At 47.1% G+C, this 26,764-nt stretch overlaps 11 protein-coding genes across 23 annotated transcripts; 3 read left to right on the plus strand and 8 right to left on the minus strand.

Moving 5' to 3' along the window:
• Window positions 1-1,009: 1,009 nt before the first annotated feature.
• Window positions 1,010-2,646, minus strand: LOC9638871 (probable tyrosine-protein phosphatase DG1060). Its single transcript, XM_002988575.2, has 6 exons — window positions 2,095-2,646; window positions 1,845-1,966; window positions 1,705-1,786; window positions 1,518-1,643; window positions 1,372-1,470; window positions 1,010-1,280 (listed from the first exon to the last, which is right to left on the minus strand). Exons 1-6 carry the CDS (start codon window positions 2,320-2,322, stop codon window positions 1,170-1,172), a joined length of 768 nt encoding a protein of 255 aa, XP_002988621.2. The 5' UTR covers window positions 2,323-2,646; the 3' UTR covers window positions 1,010-1,169.
• LOC9638872 (WD repeat-containing protein 91 homolog) lies at window positions 2,495-5,383 on the minus strand. Its single transcript, XM_024662424.1, has 16 exons — window positions 4,993-5,383; window positions 4,802-4,924; window positions 4,605-4,746; window positions 4,397-4,557; window positions 4,293-4,342; window positions 4,100-4,194; window positions 3,935-4,037; window positions 3,795-3,889; window positions 3,688-3,741; window positions 3,569-3,641; window positions 3,408-3,516; window positions 3,241-3,356; window positions 3,128-3,186; window positions 2,967-3,075; window positions 2,766-2,908; window positions 2,495-2,690 (listed from the first exon to the last, which is right to left on the minus strand). Exons 1-15 carry the CDS (start codon window positions 5,381-5,383, stop codon window positions 2,771-2,773), a joined length of 1,818 nt encoding a protein of 605 aa, XP_024518192.1. The 3' UTR covers window positions 2,495-2,690; window positions 2,766-2,770.
• A 2,068-nt stretch (window positions 5,384-7,451) lies between these two features.
• Window positions 7,452-9,731, minus strand: LOC9638328 (serine/threonine-protein kinase rio2). Of its 5 annotated transcripts, XR_002990669.1 has the most exons (14): window positions 9,635-9,731; window positions 9,533-9,579; window positions 9,406-9,476; window positions 9,235-9,348; window positions 9,002-9,177; window positions 8,861-8,949; window positions 8,684-8,801; window positions 8,558-8,631; window positions 8,454-8,501; window positions 8,225-8,396; window positions 8,012-8,170; window positions 7,759-7,958; window positions 7,615-7,706; window positions 7,452-7,546 (listed from the first exon to the last, which is right to left on the minus strand). XR_002990669.1 is itself a non-coding variant. In XM_024662433.1 (13 exons), the coding sequence occupies exons 1-12, from the start codon at window positions 9,716-9,718 to the stop codon at window positions 7,779-7,781; spliced, it is 1,332 nt and encodes a 443-aa protein (XP_024518201.1). In that variant the 5' UTR covers window positions 9,719-9,731; the 3' UTR covers window positions 7,556-7,706; window positions 7,759-7,778. The 5 variants fall into 5 exon arrangements, 2 of the variants coding, with proteins under 2 accessions (XP_024518201.1, XP_002988623.2); XR_002990668.1 differs by having other exon boundaries at window positions 7,482-7,546; window positions 7,615-7,958; XR_002990667.1 differs by having other exon boundaries at window positions 7,482-7,554; window positions 7,615-7,958.
• Window positions 9,732-9,877: 146 nt separating this feature from the next.
• LOC9638874 (cold-responsive protein kinase 1) lies at window positions 9,878-12,001 on the plus strand. The gene is made up of 8 exons (XM_024662432.1): window positions 9,878-10,313; window positions 10,372-10,452; window positions 10,510-10,650; window positions 10,704-10,810; window positions 10,865-11,075; window positions 11,129-11,363; window positions 11,416-11,557; window positions 11,611-12,001. The coding sequence occupies exons 1-8, from the start codon at window positions 9,914-9,916 to the stop codon at window positions 11,923-11,925; spliced, it is 1,632 nt and encodes a 543-aa protein (XP_024518200.1). The 5' UTR covers window positions 9,878-9,913; the 3' UTR covers window positions 11,926-12,001.
• Window positions 12,002-14,471: 2,470 nt separating this feature from the next.
• Window positions 14,472-15,073, plus strand: LOC112341746 (cold-responsive protein kinase 1-like). Its single transcript, XM_024662357.1, has 3 exons — window positions 14,472-14,476; window positions 14,711-14,801; window positions 14,852-15,073. Exons 1-3 carry the CDS (start codon window positions 14,472-14,474, stop codon window positions 15,071-15,073), a joined length of 318 nt encoding a protein of 105 aa, XP_024518125.1.
• Window positions 15,074-15,131: 58 nt separating this feature from the next.
• LOC9638875 (putative cysteine-rich receptor-like protein kinase 20) lies at window positions 15,132-15,988 on the plus strand. Its single transcript, XM_024662444.1, has 3 exons — window positions 15,132-15,350; window positions 15,403-15,544; window positions 15,598-15,988. Coding segments are annotated over exons 1-3 (459 nt in total). The 5' UTR covers window positions 15,132-15,348; the 3' UTR covers window positions 15,913-15,988.
• Window positions 15,937-17,604, minus strand: LOC9638330 (glutathione S-transferase 2). Of its 5 annotated transcripts, none has more exons than XR_002990674.1 (11): window positions 17,517-17,604; window positions 17,413-17,466; window positions 17,273-17,361; window positions 17,141-17,212; window positions 17,021-17,077; window positions 16,890-16,965; window positions 16,772-16,833; window positions 16,635-16,691; window positions 16,429-16,577; window positions 16,205-16,368; window positions 15,937-16,132 (listed from the first exon to the last, which is right to left on the minus strand). XR_002990674.1 is itself a non-coding variant. In XM_024662443.1 (9 exons), the coding sequence occupies exons 1-9, from the start codon at window positions 17,581-17,583 to the stop codon at window positions 16,476-16,478; spliced, it is 636 nt and encodes a 211-aa protein (XP_024518211.1). In that variant the 5' UTR covers window positions 17,584-17,604; the 3' UTR covers window positions 16,376-16,475. The 5 variants fall into 5 exon arrangements, 1 of the variants encoding a protein (XP_024518211.1); XR_002990673.1 differs by having other exon boundaries at window positions 15,960-16,136; window positions 16,205-16,341; XR_002990672.1 differs by having other exon boundaries at window positions 15,960-16,136; window positions 16,205-16,345.
• Window positions 17,605-19,500: 1,896 nt separating this feature from the next.
• Window positions 19,501-21,140, minus strand: LOC9638876 (ubiquitin carboxyl-terminal hydrolase 3). Of its 3 annotated transcripts, none has more exons than XM_024662411.1 (6): window positions 21,008-21,140; window positions 20,840-20,956; window positions 20,684-20,782; window positions 20,404-20,541; window positions 20,153-20,334; window positions 19,501-20,090 (listed from the first exon to the last, which is right to left on the minus strand). In XM_024662411.1, exons 1-6 carry the CDS (start codon window positions 21,122-21,124, stop codon window positions 19,679-19,681), a joined length of 1,065 nt encoding a protein of 354 aa, XP_024518179.1. In that variant the 5' UTR covers window positions 21,125-21,140; the 3' UTR covers window positions 19,501-19,678. The 3 variants fall into 3 exon arrangements, with proteins under 3 accessions (XP_024518179.1, XP_002988626.1, XP_024518178.1); XM_002988580.2 differs by having other exon boundaries at window positions 20,404-20,586; XM_024662410.1 differs by having other exon boundaries at window positions 20,404-20,586; window positions 20,684-20,956.
• Window positions 21,141-21,447: 307 nt separating this feature from the next.
• LOC9638877 lies at window positions 21,448-23,897 on the minus strand. Its single transcript, XM_002988581.2, has 8 exons — window positions 23,773-23,897; window positions 22,763-23,487; window positions 22,610-22,674; window positions 22,462-22,543; window positions 22,302-22,358; window positions 22,123-22,247; window positions 21,948-22,069; window positions 21,448-21,885 (listed from the first exon to the last, which is right to left on the minus strand). Exons 2-8 carry the CDS (start codon window positions 23,421-23,423, stop codon window positions 21,507-21,509), a joined length of 1,491 nt encoding a protein of 496 aa, XP_002988627.1. The 5' UTR covers window positions 23,424-23,487; window positions 23,773-23,897; the 3' UTR covers window positions 21,448-21,506.
• Window positions 23,898-24,010: 113 nt separating this feature from the next.
• LOC9638878 (thioredoxin F2, chloroplastic) lies at window positions 24,011-25,279 on the minus strand. 3 transcript variants are annotated; one of them, XM_024662416.1, is made up of 5 exons: window positions 25,166-25,279; window positions 24,969-25,105; window positions 24,583-24,874; window positions 24,416-24,515; window positions 24,011-24,318 (listed from the first exon to the last, which is right to left on the minus strand). In XM_024662416.1, the coding sequence occupies exons 3-5, from the start codon at window positions 24,870-24,872 to the stop codon at window positions 24,184-24,186; spliced, it is 525 nt and encodes a 174-aa protein (XP_024518184.1). In that variant the 5' UTR covers window positions 24,873-24,874; window positions 24,969-25,105; window positions 25,166-25,279; the 3' UTR covers window positions 24,011-24,183. The 3 variants fall into 3 exon arrangements, with proteins under 3 accessions (XP_024518184.1, XP_024518183.1, XP_002988628.1); XM_024662415.1 differs by having other exon boundaries at window positions 24,946-25,105; XM_002988582.2 differs by lacking the exons at window positions 24,969-25,105; window positions 25,166-25,279 and having other exon boundaries at window positions 24,583-24,960.
• A 381-nt stretch (window positions 25,280-25,660) lies between these two features.
• LOC112341766 (transformer-2 protein homolog alpha-like) lies at window positions 25,661-26,755 on the minus strand. The gene is made up of 3 exons (XM_024662414.1): window positions 26,291-26,755; window positions 26,010-26,234; window positions 25,661-25,940 (listed from the first exon to the last, which is right to left on the minus strand). The coding sequence occupies exons 1-3, from the start codon at window positions 26,719-26,721 to the stop codon at window positions 25,799-25,801; spliced, it is 798 nt and encodes a 265-aa protein (XP_024518182.1). The 5' UTR covers window positions 26,722-26,755; the 3' UTR covers window positions 25,661-25,798.
• Between the last annotated feature and the right edge of the window lie 9 nt (window positions 26,756-26,764).

Consider the following 26,764-nt stretch of genomic DNA (forward strand, 5'->3'; position numbering starts at 1 on the left):
ATTCTATTTCTTCCTATCATCCTGAATTTTTATCAACGGGATAAGTCGCCACGATCGCGAGCATACTGAAAACATTTGGGGCCGCGCAGATAATCCTCGATTCCTTGAGTGGCAAGGTCTCGTTCAAGGAGTATGGCAATCAAAGATTTATCGAGGCCCCGAGCAAGGACGAGCTCGAATCGATGAAGGCCGCAAGGAAGCCTTGCAGCTGGATGGAGAAAACAAAAGACATTTTTTCTTTGGTTAGAGGCAGAGAAATAAATTTTTGGAATTTGGAGTGAAAACTTCGAGAACGAAGATGCGAGGGTTGGAACTGCCAGAAATTTGATGAGAATCAGCTAAAAGAGACTCATCAAGCTTTTGAGAGAAAGTTGTCACTTGTCACCATGTTTGCGATTCATATACTGTTTACACGGTCTGGTGTTCACGGGGAATTTTATTGCACAGCTCAAGCTCCTGAGCTTCCAAGTTTGTTCTAATGAGCTTCTCGAAGACCTGGTTTTTAAAACCCTTTTTCCTCACATTGACGTTAGCAAACTCTGTGGAAGGAGGAGGAAAGAAAACGACCTTAGAGCTACGGTTCCCAGTGGAGGCTTATTTTGTGGCGATTAGTACCGATGCTTTCTTTTGTCATCTCTCTCACTATGCAGGACAAGGGATTGATGATCGCCGCGTCGTTCTATCCTTCTAGCTCTTCGTTTTTTTTCCCTTTATCCTTTTCTTTCCTGGGAAGGTGATAGAAGCTCTTGCGATTATTCCTTGCCACAAGCTCTCATCACTTGGTTGAGTGTTTTCTCTCTTGTTTTTGTTTCGTTGGATTAACACAAGACCGTGACATGCGAATAACTCCAGTGACACGTCTGTGATGCGTAAAAGTCACGATCTTTACTTCACTGAAGCTCCAGCGCTCTCTCTAAAAGATTTCGCGACTTGTGATCTCGTCGAGGATGCACCAAAGCATTCGAACGAGCAAAGCTCCAAAAAACTCTTAGGTGAGATCGACAAAGAGTGCTGGAAAGAATTTGTTTTTCATTTCCCCTTTTGCTTTCTGGCTGACAGGCATTGAAAATCGCGAGCAAAGCAACAAAGGCATCGATTCTTTCACTGCTAGAAACCATCCAGCTTCGAAGAAGAAAGATGGCCCTCCCAGTCCCCAAGAGCCATCGATTCTATCCGGTTCTTCCCATGTTTCTACGCTTCCTGTACCGATCTTCGGTCGTCAATGGACAGCTCGAGCAGTAATAGTATCTCGCGTAGCTGCTACATGACGTTTTAAAATCCTGCGAGCGTTTTCAAAGGTCAATAAGAGAGCGAGAGATTGATTGATACGAAACAATATATAAAGTCAAGGGAAGCAGCAGTAGCGCGTACCTTTCCGGCTGACATTGCTTGCCACGAAGACAAGCTGCTGTTGCTATCTTGCTGCTGCTTTTCTTCTATTTGCTTTTGAAACTCTGCCTTCTCTTCTTCCTGGCAAGGAGAGAATGAGGATTTGCGCGCAAGGCAACAACACGAACCATTATTCTTTGTTGATCAGCAAACCAAGGTGCCAGGTTGCTTGGCAGCTTGACAATATCCTCGTCAAACAGCTCCAAGAACTGCTCGTTTGCGTAATGCGCTTTGTTCCCCGCGTAGCGTCTATACTGCCAGAGAGTGCTTCCAATTCAGGAACTTTGAGTAGAAATAGTAGAGAAACTTGCTCACCTCCTCTATAATTGATGTCAAATTCCACTTTTGTAGCCTCCTTAAGCAGCCGACAAAGGTTCCAGTTTGCTGAATCCCGGAGCTGAGACCCAACGAAGATGAATGATGAGCTTAAGACCATGGAGTGTAAAGGAACTTACGAGCATGTAACCATGATAGGATACATGGAATCGTCCAAAACAATTTCCAACGCGTCCTTCATCATGTTTTCGCTCACTGGTTTCCACGAGGCGGGCTTTCCCTCTCGCGCCCCTAGATGAATCTGTTGGCAATACCAATAAAAATCGTAAGTGATCGTCGGCCCAAAGCAAACTAACACAGGAAACAAAAGAAAAAGGCCAAAGAGAGAGAATGAAAAAAGAGAATATGAGAGAGAGAGAGCCTGCTTACCAAATTCACGGCTGACTGCTGGAGAAACGTCCCAATGACAGGACAAAGTGGCTCGGGAGAGAGATGCAGCAACGTCTTGAGATGGAGATTGGAGACAAAGGCGAGGCTGTGAACTTTGAGGGCGCTGGCTCTGTAAATTCCTGGCTCCACAATACCATAGTTCTCTGGAATGCTCATCACGGCCAGCGGAGCGGCTGAAGTAGAACTGCCATTTGAGACAACCATCATATCTGTGTGTGACCAGTTCTCCCTTTCAGAATCTCAGCGGGGATCCAACCTCGCCGGAATCCAAAAGAGGAAGATCCACTTAATCCTCTTGCGGTGAAGATCCACTTAATCCTCTTACCGTGCGCGAAGGTAAAAGAGCGCTTACACCTGTAGAGCCTTTGTGGCGGCAGAAGACCAGGCAATCAGCGTTTTATTCGACGACGCAAAAGGGTTAAAGGGAAACCATAAAGAAAAAAACGCAGCCATGTACCACGATCAGGAATCTGTTCCCGTTTGTAGTTTAGCTCCGCGTGGTCCCACTCGGCGGAACATCTCAGCATCACAAAATTGCCAGGTTCCTTATCCAGTAACACAAAACAACTTCTCCTCTGTGCCACAGAAAAGAAGATTGAATCAGGCAAAGCATCGAAAAATTTTCCAGGTGAACCACCAGAGTTACATACCTGACTTATCCAATAGAGGTCACATGAATGGAGTGATCCACAGATCCTGTAACATATGTGTCAAGATGGGGGTGCCAGTCTACTGAGGTTACTGGACCCTTGTGTTCTAGGCTTTTTAAAGCTTTTGGCCTCCCTCTGCCAAACTGCAACACGCCACCCACTGGTTTAGATTTCGGAAGTAAAGTCTAAAATGATGCTTACATTGATCAAAGGTGCGTATAGATTGTTTGAAGTCAGCAGCAAGCTGTTCCCATGAGAAGCTAGAGCCATTTCGTGCCGCGGCAACTTTAAGTCATCCGCACTCGTGAACCTTGACAAAATTACAAAATCAATCACGGAAGTCATAAAGTGACATTTCTTACTTGCTTGCATCGTATGATTGAAGAACTTGGCCTTGATTATGCAAACTCCATTCAAACACCTATCGCCACAAGTTGTGAGCACGCAAGTGGAGAAGAAGAAAGATTTTACGTACCTTGCCATCTGACCCCATCGTGAAGATGCTAGTCTGGTTGGTACCAAATCTGACACAGTTTATAGCACAACCATCGTGAGCTGGCCAGCCAGTGATTGGAAGATATCCATTCATGTCTGCAACGCATTAAAGAGGTAAACAACTCAATAAACCATCCATCAGGATACCAAAGAGCCGGATCACTCCGTCATCTCCTGCAGCGGCTACCATTTTTCCGTTGTGGTTGAAGCAAATGGAGGTCACAACTGGTGGATCTTCACCAAGTGGGAGCAAATTCTGTAAAATAACAGATTATCAAGACTACCTTTAAAACACTTGCCACGATTACCCAAGCCTTCCAGTTCTTCATGTTCCAGACTGATAAAGAACCAAATCGACGTCCAAGTTTATCTGCATTTGTGCTGATCTTGAAATATAATCACAATATCAAGCTGCGTAGACTGTTACCATTCAGCTGAAACGAAAAACGGGTCTGTAGGACTACACTTTATATCCAGAACTCTGCGTAGAACACGAAGTTTCAATATTTATCATCCATAGTACGATATATTTACCTTGGAAAAGCTTGGTTTGAAGAAAGATCACAGACAACCCGCTTAGCATCGACATTCCAAGCTTTGATACCAGCTTCTGAAGTTCCAAGCAACAGCTGCGAGAATCATTGTAAAGATAGGCTCAATGTAAATAATCTTACCAGACGACCAGATTTATGCTCCCAGTCCAGAGACATTATTTCAGCACCACAGTAGATGGTTGCATTTCGCGACGTTGAAACACTCGAATCATACGTCCATATTCTGCGCAAGAATCCGCTTTGTTTATTTTTTTTTCTTTTGTGAAGCGTTAGAGCAAAATATACCTGACAGTCCCATCAACTGATGCACTGGCAATATTGGATCCCGTTGGAGAAAAACGACACCTGGTTATTGGACTAGTATGGCCCGAGAAGCTTTCCTGCTCACAGTCACATAGCATATGGGTTTAGTTTCCAGAGTAAAAGAAAGGAAAAACAACAGGAAAATGGACATCTCCGATGCTCACCACCATCCCACCTGAGATCGGACAGTAACTTCCGTAAAATCTTCAAGTAAAAACACGTTCTCTGAAAATCAAAATATCAATCCAGCATGTTAAAGCTCACAATTCTAAGACGTACCAGCAGTAAGAGGTTCGAAGGCTACAGATCCAGATTCCCGAGATGTGGACAGTTCTGATGAGTTAGCCAAGTCCGATGTTTTCTCGACTGAAGAGATGTCAATATCTCCATCAGTCAATCTACTAGACTCCATCGACGTCGTAAGTTGATTCTTCAGAGCTCTGAAAGTGAAACAGTAAACACGAGACTATGAAGATGGCTGACATACGCTTTAAGCATTATGATCTCTTCCTCTTTTCTCTGTAGCTCGGCTTCAAGAGAACTGCATTTCTCTCGACTTTGAGTCAACTGCTGCTTGATCTCTCTATAGTTCGAGCGCTTAGAGATGAGCTTTAGCAATGCAGGAAATCGTGAAAATCGTTAAAGAACACAGGCGCATAGAAAAAGGTACGGAGCAAAGGATATGAATACCGTCGAAAAACTGGCAGAGAAAATTGCGAAACGAGACCATCAAAGTCTCCAGCCACTCTTTGGAGAAATAAACTTGGAACTGAGGGTCGGAGCTTGGATCTTTCACGTAAGGAAGAGCTGCAAAGAAGAAAAGCAAGGGACCACAAAGTGAGACTTAGCTAAAATTCCTTATCTAGAAATTTTACCAAACCACGCTTGCCAATCGTCTCCTTCGTTCAAGAGATTGCCCCCATACTGCTTGAAGAAATCCAGCACACGATCCATTCGCCCCTTCTGCAGCGCATGAACCAAGTAGAATCTCTTCAATCCAGTGTGGAGCTTCCTCGCAGTGGCTTGGCAATGCGAATCGCCCGGCGCAAACAGCGACAAGCTCAAGAAATCCATGAGCTCGGCGAGCTTCTCGATCTGGTACCTCGGAATATAGACATCAAACACGAGCTGCATTGTCTTCTCGACCTGGTAGCCCTGCGTCACATCCGCCGCGAGATCCACCTCGAACGCGCGAATCGTCTGCGTGAATCCACGAAACAGGAGGAATTCGCGAACCAGCCCCTCGGCATTCTTGTGCTCTTCCATCCAAGAACCCTAAACTCTTGTCCCAAGAACCCTAAACTTTAAGTATAAATTTGGGCTCTACATTTAGGGTTTGTGCAAAGGATATGGAGGGTGAGAGACTGTTAACAGACTGGGAGCTGTCCCAAAGTCCATTCCCGGAGCTTCCAATTAGGGGGAGCCAGCATCGCAGCCAAGTTCCAATTTGCCCTATAACTTTTCAGGTGTTGAGGCCGTGGCCTCGATTCGAGGAGGAAGTAGCAGCTATGGCACACGATCTGGATAACCAGGCACATAGAAATCAAGATCCTGCCTTGTTCATAGAGCCTTTAGACGAACCAGGTGACGAGGTAGGAGTAAGAGTTCCTTTAGAAGCATATATCTTTCCTCAGACAAACAAGTTGGCGGCAAGGCTAGGACTTGCGTTTAGATACAAGCAGAATGGAAGTGGACGGGGTTTGAGCTTTTCAGATCTCCTTATTCTCGACTCCAGCCAAGGACAGCCAACAGGAGCTAGAAAGATGCTCTCGCAAAGGGTTTTTGGGAATGGAGGAGCAAAAGGGGTTAGTTTAGCTGGTTATACAAGCTTGGATGAGCTTTTACGTGACGATTCAGTGAAGCAAGTGATCCAGCAGCTTTATGGCGATATGATCCTTGATGAAACCAAGTATGGCTTCATCACGGAGTACAATTCCACAGTTTTCTTCAGGCGGGTTGTAGGAACTCAGGCTTTGGAGTGTTCTCCGGTGGTGAGAGTGAATGAAGCACCGATCGAGAAGTTTCTCTTTGTGCTCCACCAGGCAGAGATGGACAAGAACATGAAGCCTGATTTTTCCAGGACAGTAGTGAAGGACACCTCTCTAGGTGATTACCACGTTCTGCAGAAATTCGCAATGTCTGAAGGTTTCTCAGTAAAACGATCTTTCGAGTTTGTCACAAACTCGAGAGATCTAACACAGTCAAAACCAAAAAGACGGCTGGTATATAATTCTCAGGGTATTGTCCGAGTTGATGACAATATGGTGGATGTCATGGATAATATGGTTGACAACTTTGAGTTAGCCATCAATAAATTGCCAACAATCGATATGGAAGAACTGGGTGTGACAGGTGCTGTTATTGGGTTTGGAAAGTATGGTAATGTGATAGAAGGAAAGGCACCGGATGGAACAAAGCTTGCACTCAAACTCTTTGATCTGAGAGCAAACGAGGCATGGGATGCTGCATTTCAGGAATTCCGAGTGTACCGCCGCCTAAAGTCTTTGCAAGGCTTGCATGTCCCGCGTTTGATAGCATTGGGAAGAATAGCTCACACCAGTATCATCTCTCTTGTGCTCACGGATGAGGCAGGCAGCGATGTTGTGCAAGAATTGCAGGGAAGGCAAGGCATGCTTGTGAGGAAAAAAATTGTGCAAGCTTTGTCAGAGATTCATAGCCTGATGGTTTTGCATAACGATGTCAAGCTCTCAAATATCTTGTGGAGTGGAGGCGATGCCAAGTTCATAGATTTTGATGCGAGCATATTAAACCCACCTATGTTTTCATATAAGCGTCTGGAGGAAATAGAGAGCTTGGAAAACCAGCTTGACGAAGGTAAATCTTTGCTTTGTATGTGTTAATGCTCATTCATTCATTTTTTAATTTTTTTTTCCTTGCAGTTATATTAGAGGCATGAATGAAACACTCACCGTTTTATACGTAAACAATTGTGCCTTGGACTATGACATGGCGAGCGGACGTGGCACTAGTGGCCACGTCACCGACCGCAATAGCTGGGATTGGACAGTGCCTTCGTCTCTGCCACAAAGGAAGAGCAGCACTCGATCGATCTTCTTTCGTTTTTGCACTAGAATTCGATGGTAAGGACCTCAAGCTCTTGAATTTGCTTCTCCAGGCAGAGTCGCTGGACCGTATCACTGTGAAGAATTCGGCACTTCTCTCGTCGAGCTCGACCCCAGATAAATGGAAACTAAATTGATCGTCGTGGGAAGAACTTATCTCTGATCTTTGCCGTTGTTGCTGCTGCTGCTGCTGTTGCCGCTGGATTATGAAGCTAGCATTTTCTTTCACCCATCTCCTGAGCAGTTTCAGATAACAGCCATTTCTCGTGCTCTTTCCACTCTTTGTAAAGATCTGCCTCATTCTTCCTGTGAGGATCTCTAAAACCTCATACCACATTGAGTACTACTGCGAAACTTAAAAACAAAATTGTCACCTCTTTCAGAGAGAGAATTGGAGGAACAAGTCACGGTCACCTTGACTGGTGGAAGAACGTTCCTATATCACACGTTGCCCACAAGAAATTTCCACTGAAAGTTGAGTCAAGCCACGGCCTTGACGCCAGAAACTGTGGGATCATAAGAACTTGTCCAGAAACTGTGGAGAACATAAAGACTTACACTGAGGGACACTGTTCACGTCAAAAGCCTGCGCAGTCCAGTCTCGCCTTGGCTTGACGCGATCTCTTTCCTCCTTTATCTTTGTTCACGTTTCGAGACAGATGAAGATCTGGTCGTTCACCACCGCGGACGGCAGAAGCTTCTCGGCGTCTAAACCTTTGCAACCGTATGTGGTCGTTCTTGGGCCCTGTGGTTTCGTCCTGCCGAACAGAAGCGTCATGACGACTTGACAAAATCTTAGACAAGTTCCTACTTCACTGCATGAAGAGCTTTGTTTTTCCTCGGCTTGCAAAGAAGTGTTGTTTAGCTTTCCTGCAATCTCACTCTCACCAGGATCGCTGTTGTCGCTGGCCTCTGCGTCAGAATCCGATGCGGCATTTCCATCAGAATCGGATTTATGTTGTGCTATATACTGCAGAATAGCATGGATAGAATGAAAACCCACGAAGGTACTACCAATACTTGCCTGATCCAAATCTTCTTGGTTTTGATGAGTGAAGCCACTTGCGGCCAGTTCCTTATCCAAGGCTCCGGCTGTTCTCGCCAAGTTTACAAAATCTGGTCTTGTGTCGTCTTCGTCCACATTATTATCAATCCCTTGCAAAGTTCGAGCATTGCCGCCCGGAACATAGTTAAACCTGAAGAACAGCTTCTGCTTAACAACCTGTATCAATAAACATGCTTAAAAAGCATACCTTTTCAGAAAGAACTTGTAGATACAATCTACGTCCCGATCAAAGTATCTGTAACGACAAAGAGAGTTTTAGACTCTCTGGTAGCACACATGAATAAGACTCACGATTCCGCATTCCGGTGAGAGATTGAAACCATCTGAGGAAAATCGATCATTGTAACCTTTTCGTCATCATCTATCTGCCAGAACTCTTTCAGAGAAAATCCAAAGCAAAAGGCGTGCATTCCTTACCAAGAGATTGAACTCGTTGAAATCACAGTGAATAAGGCCGTGTTCAGCAAGACGAACGATCAGGCTAATTACCGTGTCAAACACGAGTGCTGGATTCTTCAGCTCTTTCACTTGCACCCTGCAATAGTAGGAATTAATCTAGTTTCATTCATTGCAATCATCAAAAACACAACTTACAGAGGATAGCCTGGAACAAGAGTCATTAAAACACAGTGTCGATTCCAATCAACTGCTTTTGGAGTGGGAAATCCATGTTCATGCAGAGCCTGAACAAAGCATAAAAACAAAAAAAAAAGCTGAAAGATTGAAAGCCACTACCTTCATGAAAGCAAATTCCTTGAGAGCCGCAAGACGTGAAAGATATAACCAGTTAAAGCTACTTCGATGTTTGAGGTAGTCTCGCTTTGATTTTACAGCTCTGAATGAAGTTCGTCCCAGACGATGGAGCTTGAGTGCTAAAGTTTGTCCATCTTCAGCAACTACTTCAAAGATATCTGGAAAAAGAATTTGCCAATGATCATCAGCTAAAGAGACTCTCTCTTTCTGTATACCGGATTCTTTGCCAACACCAATTTGACGACCGACTCCCACGATCAATCCACGATTCACCATGGTTTTGATCGCCAGAAAATCATAACCAAGATTTGTGAGGCGATAGCCATCGTCTACCAGCAAAACACAAAAAGAAAATCAGCTATGGTAAAGCCAGAAAAAATCCTTACACTTCGTAGAGTCGTGATGAACGAGTTTGTGTCGCAAAAGAGTTCGTATGTTCTTGTAAGCTCCACCAGTCCTGGACGGAAAGAACTCTCGAAAAACTAGACAAAAGGAAACGAGAAAATCACTTACTTGAGCCCGGCAATGCGATCGATAAGCTCGGCAGGAACGATTTCATGCTGAAATGCTCGAAGAAATCAGGCAAAGAGGAAGAAGATCACAGATCGCGCTTACATTCTTCATCCCCATCTCCACAGCCGTGAGAACACGAAATTCATCCTTGGAGAGATAGCGCAGCACATTCACGTCAAGCTTCATCTCTAGGGCTAGGGCTTTAGCAAGCAGAGAAGGTTTTGGTTCCCAGGAATCGAGCCTTGCCAGAACGAGAGCCGAATATCCTACGAATTATTTCATTCGCGCTGTCCTCTCCAGTGCTAGCTAGAAGTAAGCCGTAGCACTAGGGCTTCTACGCGCGACGCGGACGACGATCCATCGATCGCTCGGCGACCAGGTATGCGAGGCCTGCCGATCGCCACGATTCTCTTCTGCGTCTTCATTCTCGTGCCCCGATCGTCGTCGCAACCTCCCACGGACAGCCTCCCCAATGTGATTTACTACAACACCATGTCTTTCTCTCCGGGCAGCGCCTTTGAGCGTAATCTTGATGCCGCGCTCCAATCGGTCATCTCCAGCTCCAGATCCAGCCCCAGCGCTGCTCTGGGAGCCAGCCCAGACGTGGCATACGCGCGGGGCGAGTGCTACAACAATCTCTCCCCGCAAGATTGCGTGTTGTGCCTTGGCATGGCGAATCAGACAATCCGTGGTCAAGCACCAAGAACGATTGGAGCGCGCCTCTTTTCCAATTCCAGCGATTATAGCTGCTACCTTCGCTACGAAAACTACGATTTTCTAGGTACGTTTTTCATCTCTTTTTCTTGGTTTTCTCTCATAGATATGTTTGTGTGGATCAGGAGGAGTTACTCCCAGAATTCCAGAGGGAACTATTGAAAATGCTCCTGCGGCTCCACTACTTCGAAACGCCGCCCAAGCAAGTAAGTGGTTTCATTTTCAAAGCAGTGAGCCTGAGAGTTTTGACTTTATTCTTCCAGGCTTTCCACTGGGCATAGTCGTGGGTGTGCTTGCAGGCGTTTTGGTTACTTTAGTCGGTATCTTCGTGTTCTTCTGCTTACGTCGTAGGCGTTCTTTGAGGATTCGTCGAAAGTTCCATCTGGATACCTTTGATCTTCCTGGTATGAATTTCAAAGTTTTCTCTGCCCCCAAAGTTGACACCACTGGTTTGAAGTTATTGATGGGATAAGTAACTTTACGTACCATGAGCTCGAGACGGCAACAAAAGGCTTCTCGGACATTAACAAGCTTGGTCGTGGTGCATTTGGAACGGTTTTCAAGGTTGTAGTGATCATAATTTGTTACTGACTTAACATCTCTCGGTTTGCAATGCAGGGAGTGCTGAAAGACGGTAGCGAAGTTGCCGTTAAGCAGCTGGACTTGCATTCCAAACAGGGACAGCGAGAGTTTGTCAACGAGCTGTCTATTATAACGAGCATTCAGCACAAGAACCTTGCAAAACTTCGAGGTTATTGCCTTGACCGAGACGATCGAATACTAGTGTATGAATTTCTAGAGAACAAGAGCCTTGATCAGCTATTATTTGGTAAGAACTAGATTACTTCCTTATTGGTTAGTCTCTCAATTTTGTGATTGTAGAATCGGCTACTGGAATACTTTTGGACTGGCCAACACGCTTTCAAATCGTCCTTGGTGTTGCGAATGGCCTTGCTTATCTTCACGAAGGATCCCAAAAGCAGATCATCCACCGCGACATAAAAGCAAGCAATATCCTTCTCGACCATAGACTACATCCAAAAATCTCGGACTTCGGAATCTCCAAACTCTTCAACCAAGAGAAAGGATTTACGAGCACCGTGATCGCCGGAACAATGTAAGGCCAGTTTCTTCTCATTTCTCCTCCTCATTATTCGATCTTTTTGCAGGGGCTATCTCGCTCCAGAGTATGTGCTGGGTGGATTGCTGACTGTCAAAGCCGATGTGTATAGCTTTGGAGTCCTGACGCTGGAGATTGTCAGCGGACAAAGATGCAGCGACCGAAAAGATGGCCGCCTGCTAGTTCACTCGGTAAGTTACGAGATTTATCAAAACGTTCTAAGATCTATTGTTGTTTTTCTTAGGCATGGATTCTTCACGAAAACAGCAGCGAACTCGAGATTGCTGACCAGAGACTAGACTTGGAACACAACTCCGAAGAAATCTTGCGAGTTATCCAAGTCGCTCTCGCTTGCACTCACGAGAACTCGGCCTCTCGTCCATCGATGGGGGACGCTGTTGCCATGCTCTCCGGCTACAAGCAAGTCATAATCGCTCCCAGATCCCATGGTGCCTATCTAGATTATCTCAGCAGCAACGATACAGATAGTTCTCGCTTGTTGACAACGTCCAACACATTCGAGCCGGGAACGAGTTTTAGCATTGAATCAAGGCCATAGTCGAGCGACATTTTTACGTGTAAATTAACGTGTCATAGAATGTTTTTTTAAAGGCTAATTACAATTTTGAAAATCATATTTTTGGCGGTAAAAGTTTGCTCAAATTGTAACGGAAGATCGACACCGAATAACGAACAATTTTTGATATATTCTTGAGCGAAACTATTCTGATGGACACATGATTTTTGTTTTAACAATGTTTAAACAATTTGACTCTTGATCCAGGCTTTGAGAATCATTCCACACTCTACTGCAATGTTTCTACTTTGAACTGTGCCTCTTGATCCATTCATGGTTGAGGATCTCCTTGATTACGAGCCTGTTGTCGGCGTCCCCAGCAGTCATACCCCTGATCAAATCTCGGGCTCCATCCGAGAGCCATCCCAGCAAAACACGCCGTGGTGGACGTCCGAGCCACTGCTCATCACGCTCTCGAATATCCTCCTCGTCTCCTCCCTGCGAAGCTTGAGAAATGGCGTTCGCGCCGTGAGACAGTGATACAAAACCATTCCCAGACCCCAAACGTCCACCGCTGGAGTGTAACATCCATCGCCTAGCATCGCCTCTGGAGACATGTAAACCCACGTCCCGATGCCCGAAACCCGCCACGGATTCGCAATACAGCACGCCCGAAATCGCACAGCTTGGGCACACAGCAGTCATCGTTTGATTCTCGATCAGCCAGCAACACATTCTCCGGCTTCACGTCGCAGTGGATGAAGCCTTCCTCGTGAACTTGTCCCAGTGTCTTTCCGAGCGGCGCGATGATCTTTGCAGCTTCATGCTCGCTTAGAACGCCCTTTAGCGCGATCCGCTCGTAGAGGTTATAGTCGCAGAGCTCAAGAACAAGGTGCCGGACTTGCTTGCGATCGGGCAAGCGATCGGGTAAGCTCTCTTCGAGGTGGATGATTCCAGCGTTGGAATACCCCAGGGTCGCCAACGTTCGATCCTCCCGATCGAAATATCCATCGCCACTGTTGTCAAGGATAGTCTTCACGGCAAAAGCTTGTCCATCTTTCCTGCGCAGAACCTTGAACACGCTGGCCTGGCCTCCGAATCCGATTATCTTCTTCACCTGGTATTTTTCCGCCAGAGCTGGGTATTCGTTGCGAAGCTTGTTGACGCCCAGCCACGAGTGTAGCTTCTGGGGTTTCTTGGGTGGGCATAGGTATTCCTCCACTCTGAAGCAAATTCCTTGAGAGCCGCAAGACGTGAAAGATATATAGCCAGTTAAAGCTACTTCGATGTTTGAGGTAGTCTCGCTTTGATTTTACAGCTCTGAATGAAAGACGATGGAGCTTGAGTGCTAAAGTTTGTCCGTCTTCAGCAACTACTTCAAAGATATCTGGAAAAAGAATTTCCCAATGATCATCAGCTAAAGAGACTCTCTCTTTCTGTATACCGGATTCTTTTCCAACACCAATTTGACGACCGACTCCCACGATCAATCCACGATTCACCATGGTTTTGATCGCCGGAAAATCATAACCAAGATTTGTGAGGCGATAGCCATCGTCTACCAGCAAAACACAAAAAGAAAATCAGCTATGGTAAAGCCAGAAAAAATCCTTACACTTCGTAGAGTCGTGATGAACGAGTTTGTGTCGCAAAAGAGTTCGTATGTTCTTGTAAGCTCCACCAGTCCTGGACGGAAAGAACTCTCAAACTAGACAAAAAGAAACGAGAAAATCACTTACTTGAGCCCAGGAATGCGATCGATAAGCTCCGCGGGAACGACTCGAAGAAATCAGGCAAAGAGGAAGAAGATCACAGATCGCGCTTACATTCTTCATCCCCATCTCCACAGCCGTGAGAACGCGAAATTCATCCTTGGAGAGATAGCGCAGCACATTCACGTCACCAGGAATAGAGCCCTTGCAGAACGAGAGCCGAATATCCTACGAATTGTTTCATTCGCGCGGTCAAAAAGCAAACAAAGGACTCTCCTAGAAGTAAGGCCTAGGGGAGGCGCGGAGCGATCGGCGACAAGGTATGCGAGGCCTACCGATCGCCACGATTCTCTTCTGCGTCTTCATTCTCGTTCCCCGATCGTCGTCGGAACCTCCCACGGACATTAGCCCCAATGTGATCTACTACAACACCATGTCTTTCTCTCCGGGCAGCGCCTTCGAGCGTAATCTCGATGCCGCCCTCCAATCGGTCATCTCCACCTCTAGATCCAACCCCAGCGCTGCTCTGGGAGCCAGCCCAGACGTGGCATACGCGCTGGGCGAGTGCTACAACAATCTCTCCCCGCAAGATTGCGTGTTGTGCCTTGGCATGGCGAAGCAGACAATCCGTGGTCATGCACTAAGACCGATTGGAGCGCGCCTCTTTTCCAATTCCAGCGATTATAGCTGCTACCTTCGCTACGAAAACTACGATTTTCTAGGTTCGTTTTTCATCTCTTTTTCTTGGTTTTCTCTCATAGATATGTTTGTGTGGATAGGAGGAGTTACTCCCAGAAATCCAGAGGAAACTATTGAAAGTGCTCCTGCGGCTCCACTACTTCGAAACGCTCAAGCAAGTAAGTGGTTTCAATTTCAATGCAGTGAGCCTGAGAGTTTTGACTTTATTCTTCCAGGCTTTCCACTGCGCGTAGTCGTGGGTGTGCTTGCAGGCGTTTTGGTTACTTTAGTCGGTATCTTCGTGTTCTTCTGCTTACGTCGTAGGCGTTCTTTGAGGACTCGTCGAAAGTTCCATCTGGATCTTCCTGGTATAATTTTGAAAGTTTTCTCTGCCCCCAAAGTTGACACCACTGGTTTGAAGTTATTGATGGGATAAGTAACTTTACGTACCATGAGCTCGAGACGGCAACAAAAGGCTTCTCGGACGATAACAAGCTTGGTCGTGGTGCATTTGGAACGGTTTTTAAGGTTGTAGTGTTCATAATTTCTTATTGAACATCTCTCGGTTTGCAATGCAGGGAGTGCTGAAAGATGGTAGCGAAGTTGCCGTTAAGCAGCTGGACTTGCATTCCAAACAGGGACAGCGAGAGTTTGTCAACGAGCTGTCTATTATAACGAGCATTCAGCACAAGAACCTTGCAAAACTTCGAGGTTATTGCCTTGACCGAGACGATCGAATACTAGTGTATGAATTTCTAGAGAACAAGAGCCTTGATCAGCTATTATTTGGTAAGAACTAGGCTACTTCCTTATTGGTTAGTCTCTCAATTTTGTGATTGTAGAATCGACTACTGGAATACTTTTGGACTGGCCAACACGCTTTCAAATCGTCCTTGGTGTTGCGAATGGCCTTGCTTATCTTCACGAAGGATCCCAAAAGCAGATCATCCACCGCGACATAAAAGCAAGCAATATCCTTCTCGACCATAGACTACATCCAAAAATCTCGGACTTCGGAATCTCCAAACTCTTCAACCAAGAGAAAGGATTTACGAGCACCGTGATCGCCGGAACAATGTAAGGCCAGTTTCTTCCCATTTCTCCTCCTTATACTTCGATCGTTTTTCAGGGGCTATCTCGCTCCAGAGTATGTGCTGGGTGGATTGCTGACTGTCAAAGCCGATGTGTATAGCTTTGGAGTCCTGACGCTGGAGATTGTCAGCGGACAAAGATGCAGCGACCGAAAAGATGGCCGCCTGCTAGTTTACTCGGTAAGTTACGAGATTTATCAAAAGTTTCTAAGATCTATTGTTGTTTTTCTTAGGCATGGATACTTCACGAAAACAACAGCGAACTCGAGATTGCTGACGAGAGACTAGACTTGGAACACAACTCCGAAGAAATCTTGCGAGTTATCCAAGTCGCTCTCGCTTGCACTCACGAGAACTCGGCGTCTCGTCCATCGATGGGGGACGCTGTTGCCATGCTCTCCGGCTACAAGCAAGTCATAATCGCTCCCAGATCCCATGATGTCTATCTAGATTATCTCAGCAGCAACGATACGGATAATTCTCGCTTGTTGACAACGTCCAACACATTCGATCCGGGAACGAGTTTTAGCACTGAATCAAGGGCATAGTCGAGCGACATTTTTACGTGTAAATTAACTTGTCATAGAATGTTTTCTTAAAGGCTAATTACAATTTTGAAAATCATATTTTGGCGGTAAAAGTTTGCTCAAATTAGATTTCCGTGCCTAGATTTGCCACTGCCGGTGCTGCTGCTTTCCGCTACGCAAGTATCTCCCGGGGCTCTTCCTCTCCAGGAAGTTTGGCTCCTCATGTCACGATTGCTCACCGCTTTCTTCAGATCACAAATCTTGCGTAAGCATCATATCTCTCGAGAGTAAGAGTTACTAAGGAGTCACAAACCTGAAGAGTATATGGACGTCTACCATGAATAGAATCCTCCTCCGCAATACTTCCAAGACCTCAAGTCAAAAAACTATTTACCAGGACTGTCTGTGACAAAGTCGAGCTTCCTTCAGCTCTTGGACGAGATGTTAACTCTGCCTAGATGGACAACTAAGTGTAAGCTGGAAATGTTTTTCAAAGAGCTTCTAAGTTGTTTGTGCGTATAAACATTGTAGGATTACCTTGGAGAACTGATTGAGCCGGAAGGTTTATTGGATGCTTTCGCAAGCTATTCCGTCGGAAAATCCGGCTGGAGCCGTGGAACCGACTGCCGCACTTCTTCCAGCTTGTGAAGCTCCTCCTTGAGCCTCCGGAGTGTTGGATATGGCGTCTGTGTGCAAAACATATAAGATTTTTTTTTGCCTCTTGAGATGGACGAGAAGCTTACCATATCGACCTTGTAACGCTCCGCGTTGCCGATCTGTGGGATGACAAACACATCAGCCTGGAGTGACAAGAACCAAACGAAGATCCCGTCAGTTACGAAGGACAAGTGCAAAGATTTTCTAGAATGAAAGAACATACGAGTGTGAGTGTGTCTCCAAAGCAGTATTTTCCCGATGTCTTCTTCACGATCTCCTCGAGAGCTACATGAAAGTCCAAGACACTTGTGAGTTGCGGGGTGTGAAAGCAGAAAGCTCACCGTTGAAACCAATGACAACCCAGTGTTGCGCCCACTTGAGTCTCTCCTCGTCGCCAAGTTTCTCCTTGATCATATTCTGCCAAAGAGCAAGGAAGGATTCAGCCTTGCTATGAAAAGCAGGCAAAACTTACCATAACGCGGCCTCCACTCTGCAGAGGCTGAATATTTGACGCGACGAGATTGACAATCTTGCAAATGTAACAATCAAAACATGAGAAACAAATCGAGCTAAAACCGATAATACTTTTTACCTGGCGAATTGTCGCTCGCTGCTTCACGTTTTTAGGCAGGAGTGGCTTCTCTGGGTATTTTTCTTCCAAATACTACGTGATAGCAATTCCACAAGAGATCACTTCCAAGAGAAGAAAAAAACAATAGCAAACCTCCACAATTGCTACAGAGTCGATCAAAAGACCATCTTCTTCGGTTTCTAGTGCAGGCACCATACCCAAGGGATTGATCTTCGAAAACTCTGAGAATCACAAGGGATTTAACCCCGAATGCCACACAAAACAAACTCTACCATCGTCGAGCCGACCATTTGCGAAACCCACAGCCTGGTACTCGTATGGAATCCCTGATCAAGTAGAAAACTGCGATCACATCCAGAGGGAGAAAGAGAAAAACCTTTCAATGCAAGCGCCAGCCTCACTCGCCAACCACAAGAGCTCCCCCAAAACGTGTAGAGCCTCATCTTCCCTCCACAAAACCTAGATTTTAGAACCAATTTAGCCTAGATCCGAGGTATATCCCCGCCACGTCACTCTCTAACGGAAGATCTACACCTTCCACGTGTCCAAGCCGAGTTTCGTAACGAACAATTTTTGGTATATTCTTGAGCGAGACTTTGTTTGGCCACATGATTTTTGTTTTCACAATGTTTAAACAATTTGACTCTTGATCCACTCATTCTCAGGCTTTGAGAATGATTCCACAATCTACTGCAATGCTTCTACTTTGAACTGTGCCTCTTGATCCATTCATGGTTGAGGATCTCCTTGATTACGAGCCTGTTAGCCGCTCTCAAATATCCTCCTCGTCTCCTTCCTGCGAAGCTTGAGAAATGGCGTTCGTGCCGTGAGACAGTGATACAAAACCATTCCCAGACCCCAAACGTCCACCGCTGGAGTGTAACATCCATCGCCTAGCATCGCCTCGGGAGCCATGTAAACCCACGTCCCGATGCCCGAAACCCGCTACGGATTCGCAATACAGCACGCCAACCCGAAATCGCACAGCTTGGGCACGAGCGGATCGCGCTAAAGGGCGTTCTAAGCGAGCATGAAGCCGCAAAGATCATCGCGCCGCTCGCAAAGACCCTGGGACAAGTTCACGAGGAAGGCTTCACCCACCGCGACGTGAAGCCGGAGAATGTGTTGCTGGCTGATCGAGAATCAAACGATGACTGCTGTGTGGAGGTTATAGTCGCAGAGCTCAAGAACAAGGTGCCGGACTTGCTTGCGATCGGGCAAGCGATCGGGTAAGCTCTCTTCGAGGCGGATGATTCCAGCGTTGGAATACCCCAGGGTCGCCAACGTTCGATCCTCCCGATCGAAATATCCATCGCCACTGTTGTCAAGGATCATCTTCACGGCAAAAGCTTGTCCATCTTTCCTGCGCAGAACTTTGAACACGCTGGCCTGGCCTCCGATCCGAATCCGATTATCTTCTCCACCTGGTATTTTTCCGCCAGAGCTGGGTATTCGTTGCGAAGCTTGTCGACGCCCAGCCACGAGTGTAGCTTCTGGGGTTTCTTGGGTGGGCATAGGTATTCCTCCACCGCCGGGCGCTTGAGAGTGATCGCATCCATCTCTTCGATCGATAGATAGGAAAAAAAAAGAAAACGAAGAATATACCTGGAATGTACTGATTCTGAATAAAAATAATGTACTGTACTAATCGCGGTTAGACCCCCTTTCAATCGCGGCCATCAAGAAGAAGGCGCCTTGATCAGATATTATTTGGTAAGAACGGTTTGTCTCCCACTCGCAACACCAGGGACGAGTTGAAAGCGTGTTGGCCAGTCTCCAGGCCTTGCTCATCTTCTCGAAGGATCCCAAAAGCAGATCATCCGTCGAGACATCAGAGCAAGCAATATCCTTCTCGATCATAACATCCAAAAATCGAATCTCCAAACTCTTCAACCAAGAGAGGGATTTACGAGCACTGTGGCTGCCAGAACATTGTAAAGCCAGTTTCTTCTCCTTATATTTCGATCTCTTTGCAGGGGATATCTCGCTCCAAAGTATGTGCTCGCTGACTGTCAAAGTATCGCTTTTGGAATCCTGGAGATTGCCACCGGACAAAGATGCAGGGACCGAAAAGATGGCCCTCCACTGCACAATCCGTGCAAGGGAAAGTCGAATCTGACTGCACCACCGCTTTCGGGTCTGCCCCTGTCGCTACAGAGATCGCTGAAACTAAAAGACAACTCTAAGAAATCTTGCGAGTTATCCCAAGAGATCATCCATACTGTCCGGCTACAAGCAAGTCACAATTCGCTCCCAGATCCGAGATTTTATCTCAGCAGCAACCATACATATAGTTCTCGCTTGTTGAAAACGTTCGAGCGGGCTACGGAATCATTTAAATGATATGGTCAACTAAATCATCTAAAAACTCTTGCCACCTTACATTTCATATGAATAAGGGTATTTGTTGCGAAACTAGTCCAGCACCAAGTGTAGCTGCAAGTCTCTCTTGGAAAAAAAAACAATGTATGTATATCATCGCAGCCGTTCGTTAAGCCCTATATAATCACGGCCACTTATAACTCGTTCTAGAAGATCTCATGTAGTTTTGGCGTCCAGGCACTCGTAGAAGAGGATGTAACCATGATCCGTGTTGTTGGAGTACTCCTGCGTGGATCCAAAGAAAGTTTGCACGTACGTCTCGTCGATGATCTCTACGTTCTCGTCGTCGAAAAACAGCCAGTGGCTGTGGCTCTTGACGAGGCTGACATAGTGGCCGTGATTCGGACCGCTGCCGACGTGAACCACCACCGCAAACAGCGAGTACTCGGACTCGGAGCCTGGAGCATCGTCGGTGGTGTTGCAAAGCTTGAGCTCCAGCGGAAAGACCACTCTGTACGAGAGTTTCTTGTATCGGCCCAGTTGCTCTATGTACTTGAAGCGTTTGAGGTGCAGGGCGAGGATCCGAGGCGGTGTTTTGATCTTCATCCTCTTTTGAGCCTCCTGCAAGCTGGGAGGTGGTCAGAAACGAAGAGAAGCGAAGAAACGGTGATGGATGAAATTGAGTTTTACCTGCAGCATTTGTCGCAGAAGAACTTGTCCTCGGCGTTCAGCGTCTCGGTGGAGCTGAAGTTGCGAAGGCAGCTGGTGATGGAGCTGTTTTGCTCGATGTCTAAGCTCAAGTCGAGAAACTTCTCGTCCCGCGCTGTGATCGTCTCGCACCGTAAGCACCTCGTCTCGTTTGTGAGGAATCCCTGAGGATTCAAAGCAAAGAGCTCGTTTATTTCCTACTGGATGGAAACAGGAGAAGAAGAGAACCGGACCTGGAAGATTTTGTGAACCCAAGTGAGCGGATGATCTTGGTCTGCTGCTGTTCCATTGGCCACACCGTTTTCTTTTTTCTCGGCAGGTTTCAGATTTCCCGAGGCTGTCCGTCCCGACTTGGCCTCCTTCTCCAAAGTCTCAACTAATTCATTCAGCAAAAAGTTTAGAAACTCGTGTGCGTCCTGCCAGTGTAGTGTTGGACTTCTTTTACCAGAGGAAAAAAAAAGAGAACACAAAGGAAAACCAAAGATCACGAACTCGCTCTTTTCTCGTACGTACCTGGTGCATGTAGCTCCGGAAGAGCTCGTTTTGTTTCTTCACTCGCTGCACGAATCGCTTTGGAGCTATAACACCCGTTTTCTTCTTCTGGGAGTTTATCTGCAAAAGAAGAAAAAAGAATGGAATGATCACGAAAATGCCCCAGAGAATTCTTACCTGCGAGAAGAGGTCTGCAAGGCAAGTGAGCAAATTCTCTTCCGGCTCTCCGCTGGATTTCGTCCGGCTGTAGTACTCTAGCAGCTGATCCCGGAATGGGACACAAAAGTACAGTGCCTAGACGCGAGGAATTCAGACAAGTGCCTATAGAAGACGCTAGAATCAAACCTGGAGAACGCTGTTGCAATAGCAAGTGTTGCCAAAGTTTTCCAGCCCAAAATACCTCTCCCCCTCTGGGAATTGGTCCCCCAGCGCCTTCTCCAGCTTGGAGCCCGTTGCTCCCATCGAGAAAGTGCCTAGCCCTAATTTCTAAAATGCGTAGTTCAAAGGGGAAAAAGAGGATAAAAGTAGATTTGCTATTGAATATTCGCAGAATATTAGCTAGGGTTCTTATAATCACAATTTAGGGTTCTTAGGATAAGATTGTAGATCGAATTGATGGGGCCTCCTCAATGTTCTAAAGCAATATAGGGAAGAAAAATATATCTTAGTGAAACATCAGATTTTCATTACAGAGATTCTTGAGGGCCTTGGAAAGACCTAAGTTCATGCAATGAAAATTTGAAGTTTCACTTAGGATTTTAGAAATCATTTTAGAAATTTAGGGCTGGGCGCTTTAGAAATTTTTTCTTTTGTAAAGAATTGGCATGGACAACAAATCGGCTCGTCACCTCACGTCTTGAATGCACGCCCCCCTGTGGCTAATTGGAATGTCACATTTGCTGCCGCTGCTAGAATTTGGGATGTAAACTCCTGTCCCGGGCCTGCTCGCTTGCTGCCAGGAGGACGATTGAGCGGAGGAGCTTTGCGTTGCCGACGAAACTGTGGATGGTGGCTGCTTCGATCCTCCAGAAGCGCTGGAGCTGGACTGCTGCTGAGCATGCTTGGCTGACAACACCGGCTTTGAGGCCATGGGAGGAGCCGTCGCCTCTTGGCATTGCTGTTCTAGGCCGAGGAACACGAGGATGCGCTTGAATCGGTCACTAGCAACGGCGTATGCAATCTCATTGTCCGCAGCAGCGTTCTGTTCGAATTTAAGCACGGATCTAGAGATGAGAACAAGCAAAGTCAGCCGCTTGGGAGTATAGTTTGATTTGGTCATGCATACCCGGCTTCAAGTGTCACTTGGCCGATGGCCTTGCCGCTTACTACGAAAGGGTCCCCCAACAAGGAGACAAGGCACAGCGGCTGCACGGCCGTGTCCTTTTCTTCAATGGATAGAGATTTTCCCTGATGATGCAAGCGTGGAAAATTTTAGAAAAGAAAAACAAATGGGATCAGACCTCGTCAATAGCATGGAACATGAAAAAGTTTGGCCGCACTTCGCCGGGAAAAATTCCACGTCCTTGACCAGAGAGGTAGTCCATCATGGAGTGCACCAATTCTGGTATAGACCGCGGGGTTTTCTCTGCAAGAAAAAGCAACAATCAGATTCAATCTGGACTTTGCTTGTTGTGCTTACTGTTCGTCGCCGTCTCTTGGGAGGTTTTTAACTTCCCACGTATGCAGGTGTGATCGCCTTAGTGGAACATACACGACACGACATTAGTAAATAGACGAAATCGAGAAGTGCCTGGCGATGCCAGTGTACAAAAGTAACAAAACAAAACGAGAGCACATACCTGTAGTTGTCCTGCCCAAGATTTCAGTTGCCAAGTGCTCCATTTGAGCTCTTTTAACTTCACCGAACACGTGATTGCACACCTGGCCCCCAGAATTATGTGTTAGTGAACGAGCCCATTTCGTCACCAAGACATTTCATAACTGTACCTTCTGGCTACTCTCAACAACTGCAGCTTGTTTGTCGGCCTGTGCTTCTTTAACGCGTGATGACTCTGGAAAAGAAAAATTCAACACCACAGCACATTCAACACCGACACAAATCAAACACTTTCTGCCAAATACCAACTTGATCACACTTACCACCTTGGAGGCTCTCGTTGACATTGCTGCTAGGCGGGTCCTCATCACGCTGTTGCGAGTCGGGAGAAACACTCGCAGATGAAATGCCGGCCACAGTCTCCTTGCTCTCTTCAGCGTCTACTTCTGTAGGGTCCGGCTCCTTCTTCCCGATTGGATCACTTGGAGGTGGCGGTGGCGGTGGCGGTGGGACGTTAACTCTTCCCTTCGGAAGTGGTCGTCTCGAGCCGGAAAAGTCTCTACGTGGGTGACCACCACTGTTGTTGATCTGCGCGTAAGGCTTTTGCTGCATCGCGGGCACCTTTGCATTGCCATTGAGAGGCATTTGCTGCTGCTGCTGCTGCTTTCGCGTCAGTACTTGCTGGAGAGAAAAGAGCACCTCCGCCACCGAGAAGTACTGCTGCATATGAAGAACGCCGTTCCAGCTAAAGCGGCGCTGCTGGATGGATCCAAGAACAAAGTCGTATTCGCCGGGCGCTCCAATCAGGTGCAAATGCTGGCACAGGGAATCGATGATGGCGTTGGCCGCCGCAAATTCCCCTCGCAGCCATCCAATAAACGCGTCCCGCTGATCGGGAACCCAGTGCCTCTGGTGGTGAGGAACGCTGCTCTTGTCGATCGTGCCGGGAGGGAACTCCCCGAGCTTCGGTGGCGGTACGGCCATGGACACGCCAAACTGCTTGCGCTCGCTCTAGTCACAGAAAGGGAACCTCTCACACTCGAAAAGCCTGCGAGCAACAAACTCCACAGCGTCAGCTCACGATTCCCACATACATTGCATGAAATTCTCGTCGCTCCAAGCCACAAATGCGCACGCTGCCACGCTGCCGTGGCTCGATCGTCACAGATTGTGGCGATCCACACCAAAACCTCGCGTATTTCGATGCGGCGCATGCAAATGCGGCGCCGGGGGGGGCCGAAATATCGCGAATCGGAGAGACCTAGCTAGGATCTAGACGCGAAATCCCTCGCAAGCACAGAAACTCGAGCAAGAAAGATCGAGGAGGCCTTACATTGAGCGATGGCGCATCCGCGACTCCAGCCATAGACGACCTATGCGTGCTCCAGCTCCAGAGCGCCAGCGCCAGCGCCTTCGCTCTTCAAACGGGAAGACAAAATAAAAAAAATTAGGAGTGAGAGTAGCTAGCGAGCAAAGCTCTGTCAAGCTCTGTCACGTTACACGCCCGTCCGTCTCTGTAACGGAGATTGTCCTGTCAAGTGCCAGAATATCCATGTTAGTCCTGTCACGCACCGGAATATCCCATGTTAAGAATGTTGGGTACCATGTGCCACCAAATAACCATCCACGACGCCACAAAATTGGTCCAAATACATTTGCGCGTCTTTGGCACTAATGAATCATATTTAATTTACAGCGACACCCGTACGGCCCGTGATCTTTTTTCCTTGCCCGCGTGATCAGCTCAGCCCGTCCGTACAGTGTCGATGGTTCGAACGAGATCATCGAATTTGGCACCGGCGATCTCTGCCACGATCTTTTTGTGCTTGAGTATCTTGAACGTGGGCACAACTCGTATGCCGAGCTCTTTGGCAAGGGGCTAGAGAAAAAAAAGAAAAAGAAAAAAAGGAAAAAATAAAAAAAAGAAAAAAAGAGTTAAAATTCCATTCCGCAGACAAAGAAATGATAAAACTTGCCTTATTCTCTTGGTTGCAATCCAGCTTGAGAAACATCACGTCCGAGTATCTGGAAGAGAGCTCCACGATCTTTGGAAACATCATTTTGCAAGGGCCACACCTAAAGAGCGAAGAAAAAAAGCGTTTTTCTGTGTCAAGCTTCCGGAAAAAAAGGGAGAGAAGTTTACCATTGGGTGTACATGTCGAGCACCACGACCTTGTCTCCAGCTCCATCAACGAGCGGCCAGAAGCTATCCTTGTCCACCTCTGTAACACCACTCGAGGAAGATTGGCCGCTCGTCACAACAGTGGTAGAGCCGGATCCCTGTTGCATTGCTGCCACCAGAGTTTTTAGCCCGAGAGATCTGGACGAGCAGCTCGATCTCGGTACTCCCAGCGAAGATTTTGGAGCCCCCAAACTTGTAGCAGCAGCTGTGGCTATCGCTCCAGTTCCTGGAGTTGAAGCGAGAAGAGCCATAGCTGCAATCCAACACCACTCAACTCAGCACATCTTTCTTCCTTCTTTCCACTTGGGTTTAGATTTGGATCACCTGGCTCCAAAGATCTTCATCACCTGAGGGCCTCGCAGCATATTCACTTTGCTCTTCGAGATTCGCGAGAGAACAAGTGGCCCGCGTTGCCGGATCGTATTCCGACGTGGAAGATCACCCTCCACACACGCAAATCTGTGACTTTTGTGCCTTGATCAATCTATATGAGAGTTTCGTTTCCTCAGAACTCCTTTAACTTTGAGCTCAAGCACGTAAGTACCTGAAAGAGTTCTTCCAAAGTTCCGTGCCAGTGAACTCTAGCTGTCCGCTTGTTTTCTCTTTGTTTTCTTGCTTCGAGCTTCTTCGAAACAAATTCCTGGATCGCGGATCAAGTCACACAAACCGTGAACTTTGGAGAGAAAAATGCGCAAGTATACCGACAATAAGTAGCTTAGCAGTTCATTGTACAGGTACTGTGAGTGTACAGGTACTCAAGTGTGTGTACACCAACCAGACTCTCAGGAGCGGAGTAAACTTAAGGTTCCTAGACAGGGGTACTTAAATATTTGAGTGTAATCCGCCCCCACTGTGAAAGCGTGTGCAAACTCTGTAAGATGACTGATTGCAAAACAGGAAGGAAGACAAACGAGGAAAGCGAAAGCGAAAGCGAAATCGAAAGGAAAAAAGAGATGAAAAACCAACGTCGATGCGATGAGGATGCAGCAGAAGAACTAGATGAAATGGAGGAGACTTACTTCACCACGAGACCACCAAGTTAAAGCATAGTAAAGTACTTGCCATGAACTAAAAACAGTCCAAGCTGAGAAGTGGTACATCACGGAGCTCTGGTCGATCGATCATCTGTGTGTGTGTGGTGAAGTGTGTGCTCTCTCCCTGTGCCTGTACTTATTCTTTAAAAGCGAGTGGGTGTTTTGGCCTTCTCAACGAGCACGATCCGTCCATTCCACTCTGTCTGATCCAAAGCCTCGATAGCAGCATCTGCATCCTCGTCGCGTTCTAGAGTCAAGAACCCAAAACCCCGAGACTCCCCCGTCCTGGGAAAAAGTGATTCGAGTCAGATAAAACACATTTTTTACCACATAAAAAAAAGAAAAGAAACCAACCTCTTGTCTCGCACTATGCGAACGTCCTTGACTTTGCCGAACTTTGAGAACTTCCTCTCCAGATCCTTCTCCGTGGTGATGAAGTTGAAACCAGCGATGAACAAGTTGTTTCCTGGTTCTCCCAGGCCATTGGTTCGATCCGCCGGAGGAGTCCATGGTCGGCGCCGCGGCGATCGTCTCGATCGGTAGCGCGGAGGAGAGCTCCTCCTCCTCGAGTAACGTTCCCTGTGATCACAACCAAACAAACCATAAGTTCCATATTCTCTATTGCTATGATTTACCTTGGAGAGTAGCCCCGTCGTGGAGATCTCCGGCTGTAAGGACTCCTGGAGCGCGATCGATAGCGTCCCCTGTGCGCCGGGGAGCGAGATCGCGACACCGAGCGGCGCCTTTTCGGGGAATACGAGCGCCTCCGCCTGGGGGAATACGAAGGCGATCTTCTCGCCGGAGACCTGGAAGAGCGCTTCCTGACTGGAGATCTGGAAGGAGAGCGCGATTTCCCCCGCACGGGCGACCTAGATCTGCTCCTGGAGCGCGACGCCGGCGACCGGGACCTGGAACGATCCCGATCTCTCACAGGAGATTTCGAATAACTGCGGCGAGGCGAGCGCGATAACGATCGACTGCGGTGCTTGGCGGCGGCGTGGCCATTGGAAGACGCTGGCTCCGGGGCGGCTCCCTCGCGAGGAGATGGGGAAGAGGACGGCGCCATAGCCAAAGCTAGGGTTTATCTTTACCCTAAAGCTCTAGAGTTC

Source organism: Selaginella moellendorffii, unplaced genomic scaffold, assembly GCF_000143415.4.
Source record: "Selaginella moellendorffii unplaced genomic scaffold, v1.0 SELMOscaffold_89, whole genome shotgun sequence".
Taxonomy (NCBI): domain Eukaryota; kingdom Viridiplantae; phylum Streptophyta; class Lycopodiopsida; order Selaginellales; family Selaginellaceae; genus Selaginella; species Selaginella moellendorffii.